Source organism: Glycine max, chromosome 11, assembly GCF_000004515.6.
Source record: "Glycine max cultivar Williams 82 chromosome 11, Glycine_max_v4.0, whole genome shotgun sequence".
Lineage (NCBI taxonomy): Eukaryota > Viridiplantae > Streptophyta > Magnoliopsida > Fabales > Fabaceae > Glycine > Glycine max.
Window position 1 is genome coordinate 19,319,374 of NC_038247.2, and position 14,046 is coordinate 19,333,419.

The window sequence follows — 14,046 nt, forward strand, 5'->3', positions numbered from 1 at the left end:
GGAAGAAGAATTATTTTTTTTAACGCAAGAGCAATTTTGCCCATTCACTTAATTACTGGGTGCACCTAGCATATCCCCCATTTTAGTAGTGGACATTTGGGTCAGTTGCTCCGAACAAAAATAGAACAAAACCCTATTAATTTCCTAACTTACACAAGCTTAAATAAGAGGTCAAAATCAAGAAAGTCTAACTCAATTGACTGAACATGATATGTAAGTGTTATAAATTCTATAGTATCATGTTCAATTCCTACATATTAAAAAAATAGAGGTAAAAAATGGCTAGTCTTGCCCTAGCTCATTCTTGATTCTCCATTTACAACAGTGTTGTCTTGTCACCAAGCAACGAATTGAAGCACTAATTGAACTGTGAGAGGAGAAAATGCTCACAACCATACCCATATTGCCAAAGCAGAAACAGTTGGGTTATATTGCACAGAAGCTGTATAATGGAATAAATTCTATTTCAAGAATTATGCAACTGCATAATGGAGAGTCAAAAAATGCATTAAGTTGACTGTTGAGTACAATTTGTACAATATGAAATAAACATACATATGATATACACCTCAAAATCTGGGACTACAAACATGTGAGTAATGAATATAAATGAGCCAACTGCCAATATTTGTTTTAGCTGCCTTCAAATCTCCACACTAGGTCAGCAAGCCAATTTTCCTATCTCCACAGCTTCAATTCTTTCACCCCCTCTGTTTATTAACATCAATACATGTATGGCCAAACTGCATTCTAACCTTCATAAAGGAGTTATGGTTCAGAGCACATCAAGCTTTCCACTTTGCACAAGCTCAGCCCAGAAAAACATAGGCTAAAGAGCTGAATGAGAAAATTTAGTTATGATACAACCTTCCATGTTCCTAAAACAGCATCAGTCCTCATCAAGGGCAAGATCAGCAGGGTCTCCTATCCAGGGCCTCCCTTCCCTCCACCGGAATTTTATTCTTAGTTTGCCATTTGCATCTACACCTACAACCTGTCCCTTGCTGGCATGTGTCTCCATTCCCCATCCCCATCGCGGGGTCACCAGTCCATCTCTGATCCTTACCTTGTCCCCAACTTTAAATGGCCTAACCCTTTCCATTTCCCACGCCTTACAAAGCCATAGCCTCTCCGTAAAACAGAACGCCACCCACAAATCCTCGTCTGCCATCCGATGCACCACCCCAATGCTTGAATGACTCACTTCCCCCCAATGGTGGGTTGGGGTTGAAATTGATGCTTTAACCCTAACCCAGTCTCCAATACAGAGCTCCTTCTCTTCTACCACCTTCACTTCTGATGGGTCCAACATCCATGTTTTGGATCCTGCTGGTGTGTATATCCGAAGCTTTCCATCAGCATCAATTGCTTGTATCGTCCCAATACTAGCATGGGTATGCCCTGACCATCCAAATCTCGGTTGCTTTACATATTGTTTTACTCTAACCTTCTGTCCAACAGAGAGTTTGTCAAATCTTTCAAGATGGGAACTTGGTCCTACCCACTTTTCTTGCTCCCCACAAAATCCAACAAAAATGCTTCTGTCCAATTCATCTCCTTCATACCCTATTCCTTGAACGACACCAACACTACCTGCTCCAATTGATTTCCAATTATTTGCATTGTCGTTCAACCTCACCCACTCTCCCACTTCAAACATTTGTTCAATCTCAAGGTCTGAAGGATCTCCTCTCCACAGTCCTGGCAGACCGAAAAATGCGACCCTGACTTCTCCATCAGCATGAATACTGGTTATAACCCCTTGAGATTCAGGCTGAGCTCCTCTCCAACCCCACCTTGGTTCAACCAAACCAGTTCGGAACCTAACATACTGCCCAACTTTAAAGCTAGGAACCTTTTCAACATCTGTATAATGAGTGATCCACTTCCCTTTGCGAAAACAGCAAGCCAACTCCAAGTATCCAGAATCCTGTACACTATGCACAACAGCTAAACTTTCTCTCCCAACACTATTCCAGTCATAGCTTGGTCTGGTTCCCAGGCTTGGTTTTGATCGTACCCAATCCCCAACTTCAAATCCTGGAAGCCGTTCTGCATCTCCAGGTGAAACTTTCCACAAGCTCTGCCTACCAGTGACCCTCACCTACAAAGAAACCAGCAAAATCACTTATTTGTAATATCAGGATGAAATCACTAATAACATTGTTGATGAAATGCTTTATATCAAGTTTATCTAATCCCATAGTTACAATGGTCAAATATTTTAGTCTAATTTTCTCATATAGTTTAGGCAGGGATTCCAGCAAAGCTAAATATGAGGTGGTTTTCTTACTCTGTTAAGTAGTGAAAGACTCAGTTTGGTATGGAAGACACTTCAGATGTTATAGTTACCTTAAAGTCATTAAAGGTGTAGAATCACGCATAAAACTAGAAGAAAAAACTAAGCTTACATTGAGAGCACCATCCATGTCAATTCTCACTATTTTTCCAACAGTAGCTGCTGATTCATTTGACCACCCAAGCCGTGGCTGAGTAACAGATGGCATCAGATGAATTTCTTGGCCCACCTCAAATGGAGGAACCTTCTCCACATCAGTGACTGAGCAAGAAAAGGGCTTACTTCTGAAACAAAAAGCAACACCCATATCACCATCCTCCTCCAAGCTATGAATTACCCCAATACTAGTCCTTGTAATATCCTCCCATCCATATTTTGGAGAAGACACTGAAGCTTTCACTCTCACCCAATCTCCCACCTGCTTTGGACAAATCAACAATTAAATAGAGCCAACCAATAATAAGGCATCTGATATTAAATATATAGAACGAACAAACTAAAAAGGTAGCAAATGATCAACTTTAACAGAATGAATTGCTACCTTGAAATCTTCCACCTTCTCCATATCTGATGGATCAGCTTGCCATGGTATGGGTCTATTTGGTATCTCTATTATTAAGAGACCGTCATTCTCAATCTCACTTATTCTTCCGACACTATGATGTGTCTCACCACCCCATGCATATCTAGGTTCTGCAACAGATCGTTTCACACATACCCGGTCCCCAATCTGTAAGACAAATTTTGTTAATACAAGTCATGTAAAGACAGGAAACAAATAAACGTCATAGAATGAAAATTATCTGCATTTTTCTTACCCTAAAAGGAGCAACATGCTCAACCTCCTCTGGTTCACAATGCCATGGATTTGGAAGATAGCTCAGTTCTATTAACAGACTACTGTCTGGTCGGATACAATATACGATGCCAATGCTTCCTGGTGTCACAGATCCTAGTCCATGCTTTGCAGATGTAAGAGTTGGACGAATACGAACCCAGTCTCCAACCTTGAATTCCTCAACACGTTCCATCTCTGCTGGGTCAGCTTTCCATCCTCTTGATGCTCCAGGAAATCCAACGCGGAGGATTCCATCATCGTCAACGCATAATACTGTCCCAATGCTGTCACGTGACTGCCCACGCCAACCAAATCTAACATAGACAAACAGTCATCAATATTGAAGGCAAATGCAAAAACATCAAGGATTGCAAGCATGCCATGCACAAGGTTCTAATTAACATAATTTGATAGTAAAGCATATTGTCTTCTACATTATCATTCCGTTATCTTGTATACTTTCTTTAAACAAAAACCTTGAGTAGAGAATATATAACAGCATAATAAATCCATCAAACAAAAAGATTTAAAAAATAGCAGGATGCCACCAAACTAATTAGGCACGCCAGTCTCCAGCCACATGATATCCCGAAGCAATTGTAATAAGACCTATATGGAAGAAGCATCAGAAGTGGGTGATACCACTAAGCCACCAGAGTCCTCTGGCATTTAATTTCAATATCTTGCTTCCAGAATCTTATTAGTCTCCTTTTAGCCAGATTTTACTACTCAACCTCCTTCACGAAGGACGAGACTGCCTCTACCTCATCATGAATTAAGACAAATGAGCTGTTACAAGTTCAAAGACCAAATAAATTGCAGTTTAATTTTTATCAGTACTTAACCTAATTCCTAGTATAAATAGGGGTTAGTATAGTCTTTTGCATCGCAACACATTAAACCATATTAATCTAATAACCTATTATTTTGATTCTTTGTTTTCCCTTTTTTTCCTTCCTTATCTATAGGCCCTATATTTTAACGATGATAATACAGCAGTATCATCCTCTGCAACTAGTCCTGTCACTATTCTCATGTCAAGTTTCTTTGGAACTCTTGTTTGACATACTCTGTTCTGTTAATCCACAGAGAAATTTAGTTTACCCAATGTTCTAGTCAAAAGAAATAATAAACCAAAAGAATTGTTATTAACAAAGATCAAAGAAACTCCCCAACATTAGACATACAACATAAAGAAGCCATTACATAAAAATAAAAAGGTGTAGCAGTTATGTAAAATTTTACCTTGGCTCTTTTACATCTTCTTTCAGTTGTACATGTTGTCCCCTGTCCAATGGAATGACTTTTATAACTTCATTTGCAAGAACATGAACCTCTCCAGAACAAAATGAAACAATGAGATTATCTCTGTCTGGAACACTTTGCACAAAACCAACACTCTTTGGTTTAGCACCTTGCCATCCATGTTTTGGTTTTGTGACAGATCTTTTAAACTTCACCCAGTCTCCCACTTCAAATCTATATAGTCATCAATAAACAAATTTTTAAACATATCAGTCACATGTCGGTAGACAATAAATATCACAAACAAGAAACTAGTAGAAAATAATGTCTCCCACTCACACAGTAGGAAACAAATGAACTCCCCTATTCATGAGTGCTTCCATTAGATCTTCAGATAACCATTCTCGGGGGAGAGCTTCTAAAATGTCACGTAGTGTCTTCCCACTGTCATAAAAACATAACCCCATCAGTCATATTAGTTATTGGAGTTCAATGTGATTAATAGGTGAAATAGGACCAACATGCAACAACTAAATGCAGTTTCAAAGTTATGACAATAATGTTTTAGATAAGTATACGATGCTCAAAAATAATAATTAGAACTTAATGAAAATACTGCCTTTAGCTGGGGCTTACCAGTGGTTTCTGACTTCAATGTCAGCATTAGGATTCCTTAGCATAACAATAAGCCAGTCAAGATTTTCACGAATCATTTTTGCTGTATCTGCTGCTATATGGAAAGCATTGTCACCATCATCATCCTGACACGAAGTTACATTAGAACCTTAAATGACAAGGACAATATAGTGAAGCTTCCTTCCACAAGACAGGGAACATGTCAACTTCCATTTATTTCTACTATTCAACCTCAAACTCATTTGAATGTAGCTGATAATAGCTGAGCAAGTAAATACAATTCAAGCTAAACATAAGTGGCACACACTTATTATGGGTCGTACATATAACAATATAACCATTGCAAAAGGTTCGAATATATATAAAAAAAATAAAGAGCACAACAAATCAAAAAGATATACAAATACTGTTTCAATGTCATGGAAACAAGCATATGTCCACAACTAAATCAATAGATCACAACTCATTTCAGAATAAAAGTCAATTATATAAACTTACTAAAATAGTTTTAATATTCATTCTGTCTTCTCCAGCTTACTCAACCTATTGAATATTTGAATTTTTATAGAAATCATGTTCCTTAGATTTGTTAGTCCCCCCCCCCAACCACCTTTAATGGTATTAAACTATCATTAAACTTAAATTACTCAAATAATAAAGAATGGCTACATCAGATACTGAACTCAGCAATCAATATGTCATATAATAATGATCTAATGTAGTAAATAGAAAGTTTTATAAACCATACAAGAAATCAGGGAAAAAGAAGAAATCACAAAGCAAAATAGCATTCAATATGCTGCCAGAGATTGAAATTTCTATGTCATCTATAAGACTATAACAATATATAAAAGTGATACTAACTTTTAATGTAGACATTTCTTGAGCCATTTTAACCTTAAACTGCTACTAATGCAATTGTACTATAATTACACTCTCCACTTTCAGTTTTCTTTTTGGACTAGTGCTACATTATAAATTAATTACTCTCATTTCCTCATCTTAACCAAAAAATGCGGACAGACAAGCATAACAAGGGCTACCTTTCTGCTAGTCATACGTATAATTATATTTATATGTGATCAAATAGGGAAATGGGGACTCAGATGAAAACCTGCAAATTATAATCTGCTCCAGCAGCAAGAAGCAGTCCAACACATGCCTTTGCACCCCTAGCTAAGGCCAAGTGAAGAGGTATACTGTTGTGCACATTGCGAATGTTCACATCAACCCCGGCACCTAGAATAACCTACTCAAAATACCCAAACGTGCATATTTTAGCAAAATAAAATTATTTTTATAATCATTTTAATCAAGAAGCTCATTCACCTACCTTAACCAAGTCCACATCATTAGTCATAGCAGCTGTATGCAAAGCTGTCCTCCCATTCTGGGAATCTTGAGCAGATGGATCAGCTCCTGCTGCAAGCAATATCTGCACCAGTTCTCTCCCCTCTATATTTAGCATGAACAAACAAGATTAGACAAATCAACTATTTCGCTAAAGAGATTAAATAGCATAAATGATATTATAAATATTCATGTATTAACTCTCAAATTTGAAGTACTAATTTGAAGCAGTGTTCTTGATGGTGGGTGGTGGACTATAACGGCCAGCTGAAAATCCGCCATAGAAATGTGTGTGTGTGTTTGTGTGTGCACGCGCATATAATTGCAGAGATAAAATTGCAATGCAGAGGTATTGTTGAACAGTCATGGGTCAAAGGGAAAAAAGGAACAGGTTGAGGGCTGGCTGAGTCGAGGGAAAAAAGGGCAAGGTTGAGACAGAGAGACAAGAGCAGGGCCACTGAAATAAAGGCTGAGTCGGAGAAATAGCAAGGTCAAGGGTGCTGGAGAAGGGCGGACGCAGAAGATCACCACCGCCACCAGTGACGGTCATCACTGGGTGGTCACCAGAAGAACACACTGCAGGATGTGCGACCTGTGGCCCACACCTCCTATTTGTTCAGGGCAGGCGGCGTGAACTCTGACTTGATCCGGGTATTCAATCACCCCCACAAAGGTTAAGGAGTCAACTGAACATCTCAGCCATTGGCGGGAATTTCACCCGCATCCGACCCCCAATTCTTGTTCACCCATGGAGTAGGTTGCTGCTTGCAGCTTGTGCTTATTGTTTGAGAAAAGATGACTTGTTTGGGTTTTTAGGTGGGATGTCATTTTTTTAATGTTCGGGACATGGATTGGTTCAGTCGGGTTTTTAGGGTATTCTAAATCTGGGTCTGGGTCGGGTTTTTAGGTTTTCTAATTTAAGACTGGGTTGGGTCGGGTTAGATGACCCAAAACCCATTTTCTTCTCTAATCAGATTTCCGCCACTCATCACTCGCTTTTCATCTTTGTCTTCTTCGCTACCGCCATGGCTGCTACAATAAAAGCAGCCACCAAATGCAGGTGAACAGAGTCATCATGTTACAGTTACAAATAAATCCTTCTAGGTACAACACTTTAGCTTTTAAATTAGAAAGTAAGGATTTATTTGTCACTGGAGCAGCACTACAACTTCTAAATTATAAAGAATTTGAACTTTTAAAGTCTTGCTTATTTTTTTATATAAAATGATAATGATTTGACATGACGCGTAAATACAAAGAGCTAACATTGATTTATGCAGATTTAGAACAAGCACATTAGTAATGCTACAACAGTACAACTACAGACCAAATATCACTATTACAACAAGACTCCTATCATATCCCTATATTAAATAAGGATGTGAAATGAAATTAGGAAATAAGCCCTTGTATTGATCATTGATTAGCAGATGGATTGATTTCATAATATATTATAAAAATATTCTAAACACTTTATATCATTAATATTAATTACTCTTCAATGAAAATGTATGGGGGCAGGTAAGATTAGGATATCTACTTAAGATAGCTGGTTAAATAATGACTCCAACATCCCATCCATATGGCTCTAGAAAATCATCTGATCTTGCGAAAATTATGCAATTTGGCAGAAAAGTGTAAGCTAGTTTTAAAATAAGCAGTTATGATTTCTGAGTAGCAAGCATGGGGTCAAGTCAAACAATCTTTTTTTTTTTGGACAGTGGTAATTAATCCAATTAATAGAGATGATATTTTGTAGTACTTAGGCCTCATTTAGCTCCGGCATCAGATGTGTCTTATGCACAGTTCCAGTTCAGATCCAAAAGAACACCAGCACTATAAGGCACCCATCACATGGAATAATATGCTAGGGTTCATTGGAGAGCAAAGGTCCTGACCTTTACTCTGGAAAAATTTCTGCCGATCAAAGCATTGTCAATAAGGAAGTATAAATTTTGTGGCATTAGCAGATTCGAGAGTAGAATGCATGCATTAGTCTCACTGCTTCTCAACTTGTGGGATAGAATATATTTGTGGTGTCCCTTTGATGCTTAGCCAGTGACTACTTTAAGGTTGCCACTAGAGATTGGGCAGGTTTGCTAATTTTTTTAAAAACATTTTTGAATTTTGTTCTTAGTTATCTTAGATCTATTAGACCTTCGGCATTCAATGTAAACTCGCCAATAATGAACATGAAAATTTTCTCAGATCTGGAGTGGAGGATTCCTTATCTTCCTACAGTTGTGATTCTCTTTGTTAGAATATATGAAAATATTGGATCATATTTTAAATTATCCTCTAGGATTACTTTCACTATTTTCTCATTATCTCTAAGGATTGGTTACCATATTTCATCTTATCATGATTTGTTTCCCTAATTAGATAGGATCACAAATTCATAGTTAGTGAAAAATAAGGGTTAGTGCTCTAGGTTTGGAAAAACATTAATACATTGTAATACAACTTGGCTAATATCAATTCAGTGTTTCATTCTTTTTTATATCTCTTCCTCTATACCCAAAACTTACAATTTCAACACTCCTTTCTATCTAAACCATTTGAAATTGATATATGACCAATATTGAAGCATTTCTAGATGCACTAAATTTAGAAAAAATAAATAAATAAACCACAATAAGAAAAATAGCCAAATCATTATCAAACAATGAAGTTTTGGATACCATTTTCATGGTCTTTCTTAGAAGCAGCTGCCATGCACAAGGCAGTGCCAATAGGGCTTGGTATGTCAATTGATTCAGCAATCTCATCAGAAGTTGCAACTTCCACCCATCTCTTCACAACAGCAACATTCCATGTTGCCACACACAAGTGCAGCGGTCTGCAACACCAGAGTAAAACTGTATGATTAATGGATTATATATGCATGTGATACAAAATATCAATTTAACATAAATGACATAGTTTACAATATGTGGGGTTCAATTATATAGACGATGATACATTAAAGAATTCCTTTTATACTATTGTAACTGTAGAACAGAACCGCCCTAGATTTTAAAATCAGAAATTCCAAGAATGATGATAACCAACGTGAAAATTAAAATTGATGACAAAATGAAAACTTCAGCAAAACTGTCTTTCCTCTGTAATAATACATAAGGTATTGTTGCATTTCCTAACAGTTAATTAAGATCAGTTATCGTAGTTCTATATACCAATTGACACACATGACAAACGAATTCCAAGTTATAAAGAAAACTTAAGCCAATACTCACGTCAGGTTCTTTGGATTCAAGATGGCCATTGATCTACAGCCTCCATTTTCCAATATCACAAGAGCACAGTCTGTGTACTTCTTGGCAATTGCTCTATGCAGAACAGATTCACCTTCATCATCCACTGCATTGGGATCAGCTCCAGCTAATAGTAATTCCTGTTATTTCTCCACATAAACTCAGATGAATATAGTTTTAATGAAGAACAAGAAGAAACATCCAAGTATAATTTAAGAAAAACATACTCGCATACAATCTGGTTGGCCATGATAGGCACAAACGTGAGCTACTGATGGGCCAAAACCATCTCTCAATCGTGACCGCACATTAGCATTTCTTTTGATAAGGCTACGAACACATTCTGGGGACCCAGCTGCTAATGCAAAAACAAGAGGAGGATCTCCATCTTTGTCCAATACATCAACATTTGCTTCTCTACACTCCAGAATTGTCTCAACAAGTTCTGCACTACCACGTCTACAAGCTAAGTGAAGAGCCGTTTGCCCATCAGCATTTTGAGCTTCCAATAGCATTGATAGGTAGTTGCTGCCACTTTCTGATGCAGCCTTTGCAAGAAGATCTCTGAGCAAGAAATATACAGCAAATGAATGAAATGATAAAGTTTAAGTAATAGCAAGCTCGGAGAAGAGGTGCATGACACCAACTAACCTAACACCTGCAGTATCTCCTTCAGACACAAGTCGATGAAGATGATTTGGGTTTTCCTGAGGAACTTCCAATTCAGGTACTGGGGAAGGCTCCATCACATTTGACACAGAGCCCTTATCTAAGCCACTGTATCCACACAAATGTATAACATTGTATAAGACAATTGAGCAAATGAAGAACATCAATGACAATTGTGCATTTGGCTCATTCCTATTGAAGCTCACATTTTCATACTAAAAACCATAAGTAGCCTTAACTTCTCAATCAAGTGATATCAAAACCAACACAGGAGATGCAGTCACAGTTATAATAACTTGCTTAACAGACTTACTTATCAGGGCTAGCAGGAGGGCTGCGTGGTATTTCCTGCAAATGGCGGAGAAATATTGCCAGCATTGCACTAAAAGTAGGCCTTTTAGATGGCTTGAATTGCAAGCACTCTCCAATCATCTTCCACAATTCCCTCGGAATTCCACCACCAACCACACTAGCATACTGCGGAGGCAATTTCTTAGCTTTAATGACAGCTCGATAGATTTCCTCTGCACTTAAACCTGCCCAACTGCACAAACAGATTTTGCAGTAAGAAATTTGAAAAAGAGGGAAGAACATAAGAAAGAAAAGTTGAGTAAAGAATGAATTTCTCCACGTACGGAATGGCACCAGTGCACATCTCCACCAATGTACAACCAAAACTCCACGCATCTGATTCGGAAGATATACCTATTCCATCATCCCAAAACAAATTCAATGATTTCTTCACAGGTTCCCAAGCCTCCGGTGCTGTATAATGTGGGCTGAGCATTATGCATTCCATACAGGAATGGATCTTCGCAGAGTCACACTCCGGTCGAGCCTTCCAACAGGAAGGCTTCTTCAGAATTGTAGCAAGTCCATAGTCAGAAACCACAGCGTGACCATTTGCATCAAGAAGAAGATTGGAAGGTTTCAAATTCATGCAAACAACTCCTGCAGCATGAAGCTCAACAACACCTCGTGCAATGTCTGCCCCATATCTACATTGGGAAAATTTTAAAATCATTATTTATAGCATCATGGAAAATTGAAATGCAGTATGGGATCATTCATTCAACTATTTCTCTATCTGCTTAACCAACAGGAAAGCACATAGGCAGCCTAGAAAAACACATAGATAGACAGTGTCTCCCTCCAAACATTGATTAGTCAATGACTGGCAGAGACATAATAACATTGCATTTTCTCCAAATTTTAACCATAATGCATTGCATCCTACGTATAACAGTGAGATGGCTACAACACAAACACACATAAGCAGGAGTAAAATGATAGATTTTAGACATTGAATAAACCAACCTAATTTAGTCCAACCTACTTAGACATTGCATTATCTCCAAATTTTAACCATTATGTAGTGTGTCCTACGTATCAGTGAAATTGCAATAACACCAAAATTATCAATGGCGAATGGTGGAACATGGTAGAAGGCCAAAATTCCACCATATAAACACACAATTGCGGCCTAAGACTGCCATAGTGGTCCACACTTCAAAAATTGCCTATGGTTGTTTGCAAAAAATCTGCCACATCATTCTGCCATTGTGCCGCCATTTAACAACATTGGATAATACTGATCAAGTTTTCAAATTGCAGCCATCACTTGAAAAATTGTAGTGCTGAGGTTGCAACAACCCACATCATGAGAAATTCAACTAATCGACCAAAACCGTAACTTAAAACCACAATTACTCATCAAACAAATCAAGAAAAACTGAACTAATCAAACACAATAATCACACAACTGCAACCACAACAATCACTCATCAATCAAACCAAAAGAAACTAAACTAATCAAACGCAACAATCACCACACTTGTATCAGTCTACTCACTGCATAGTCACTAACAAGTCAAATAAACTTCTCACAACAAGATTAATCACAAGAAGAAACAAAAGAAATCCTAAATCTAATAAAGAAAAGGAAAAAAAAATTAAAAAATCAAAGACCTTAGAACTTGTTCCAAAGTGAGCCTCCCCTCATTACGCTGCATCTCAGACTGAACCGATCCATAACACTTATCCATCACAAGACACAAACTGTCTTCCACCCTCATTGTGCCATGGAAAGTGCACACATTCCTGCACCACATCGAAGCCCTACGCAAATCCTCCAACTTCCCCTGCACCCAATCCAAATCCATCCCCTCCGCCACCGCCACCTTCTTCACCGCCACGTTGTGCCGGCACCGCTGCCGTCCTACCTCGCCGCCACCGCCACTGATCACTGCCATCCACATCTCCACCCCCGCCCTCCTCCCCTCCCCAATCCGCTGCACCAGCTTCAGGTCATTGTGCGCGCCGCCGCCGCCGCCGCCGAGCTCGATCACCGGCGCGCAACCACCGCCGGAGCTCGACGCCTGCGACTCGCGGCTATTCCGCCGCCGCTTCTCGTCGTCCTCCTCCTCATCCTCTCCACCGCCGTCACCGTCCTCGTCGTCGGTGCAGTCGCAGTCGAAACTCGACCGCCCTCCGCCACCGCCGTTGGCGGCCGCGGCGGAGTTGAGGAGCGCGAGCACCGCGTAGTTCTTCCTCAACGCCTGAACCGAGTTTCCTACTGTGGACACGTGGCGGCACCTGGGACACGCCAGCGTGGCGTCCGAAGACGCCGAGAACATTCTCGAGAGACACTCTCTGCAGAACCCGTGCCCGCATTGGAGCAGAAGCGGAACTCGCTCCTCCTCGTTGTACCGCGTTTGGCAAACCGAACAACAAGGGATTTTCATTCTCTCTCTCTCTCTCTCTCTCTCAATTTTAATTTATCAGTGGCGGAACGGAACCGCTTTGATCCGAAATTGAACTTTGAAGGATCTCTTTTAAGGTGTGAATGGTAGATCCATGGGGTGAAGCAAACGAAAGGACTTAAGCTTGATCAATTAAGCTAATGATGAAGGAAATCTAGACAGAAAAAGGGTTTCAGAGAGAGAGAAAGAAGCGAAGAAGAAGTTGTTGCTGCTGAACAAAGGTAAAGAAGTGAATTGTTAGGGGGATTTTGGTATTTAGATGTTTTTTTTTTTTCTTCTTTTATTACTTTCTTCTTTCTTTCCTTACGATTTTTCCATTTGTGAGAAATGGGTTTGGCCTTAGGTGGGTAGGAAGGAAACAAAAGGAAAGAGAAAGCTGATGTAGGTGGCTTTGGACTTTGAAGAAGTACTAGTACTACACTACACCTCACCACCCCCAAAACCAAATTCACTTTGCTTCACAGAAGTGGAATAATTTTGAGGGATTCTTGTTGTTTTAGGTTTTCTTTTGGTTTAATATTTCTATTATTGTTACTACGTGGGTGCTTTTTTATCTCTAGATTTTTCTTTTAAACTAGGTTGTGTTTGGGTTTTGATCGGCAAGCTAAAGGGGAGGGGTTCTTGGAGTTCTGTGCTTGCCAAATTTGGGGTTGCTCCTTTACCTATACGGATGCATTGCCCACTTTTATTTTTTTTCTGCTTTTTTGCACGGTGTGAAAGTTCTTCCTAAATTGACCCCTTTTTCGAAAAATAATGCTCCTTTATTCCATGAAGGAAATGGAAAAAGGAAGTGATCATCGTGGTGAGATGCCATCATTGTACGAATGGGTGTGTGGTTTTTGATTGAAATAAATATTTTCTAAAACAATGGTGATTTGAAATATTTTTATACTATATTAATATTCATTTGTATATTTGAATGCTTCTTTCTTTTAAGATTGTATTTATAGAGAATATTTACTCTCCATTTTTTCAAGGGAGAGTAGAATTGTT

At 38.9% G+C, this 14,046-nt stretch overlaps 1 protein-coding gene across 1 annotated transcript; it reads right to left on the minus strand.

Moving 5' to 3' along the window:
* Positions 1-447: 447 nt before the first annotated feature.
* Positions 448-13,592, minus strand: LOC100777576 (E3 ubiquitin-protein ligase KEG). The gene is made up of 16 exons (XM_003538219.5): positions 12,260-13,592; positions 10,927-11,289; positions 10,605-10,835; positions 10,274-10,399; positions 9,850-10,186; positions 9,605-9,762; positions 9,050-9,207; positions 6,352-6,473; positions 6,133-6,267; positions 5,019-5,143; positions 4,722-4,826; positions 4,383-4,616; positions 3,118-3,451; positions 2,841-3,029; positions 2,412-2,717; positions 448-2,104 (listed from the first exon to the last, which is right to left on the minus strand). The coding sequence occupies exons 1-16, from the start codon at positions 13,033-13,035 to the stop codon at positions 890-892; spliced, it is 4,914 nt and encodes a 1,637-aa protein (XP_003538267.1). The 5' UTR covers positions 13,036-13,592; the 3' UTR covers positions 448-889.
* Positions 13,593-14,046: the final 454 nt, after the last annotated feature.

Bases quoted from the DNA above. Each gene is read 5' to 3' on its own strand.
- LOC100777576 (XM_003538219.5), bottom strand. From the start codon at position 13,035: ATGAAAATCCCTTGTTGTTCGGTTTGCCAAACGCGGTACAACGAGGAG. The intron at 9,763-9,849 runs GTATGTTTTTCT...GAGAAATAACAG, and splicing joins GCCAACCAGATTGTATGCGA to GAATTACTATTAGCTGGAGC. The intron at 2,718-2,840 runs GTAGCAATTCAT...TGTCCAAAGCAG, and splicing joins AGAAGGTGGAAGATTTCAAG to GTGGGAGATTGGGTGAGAGT.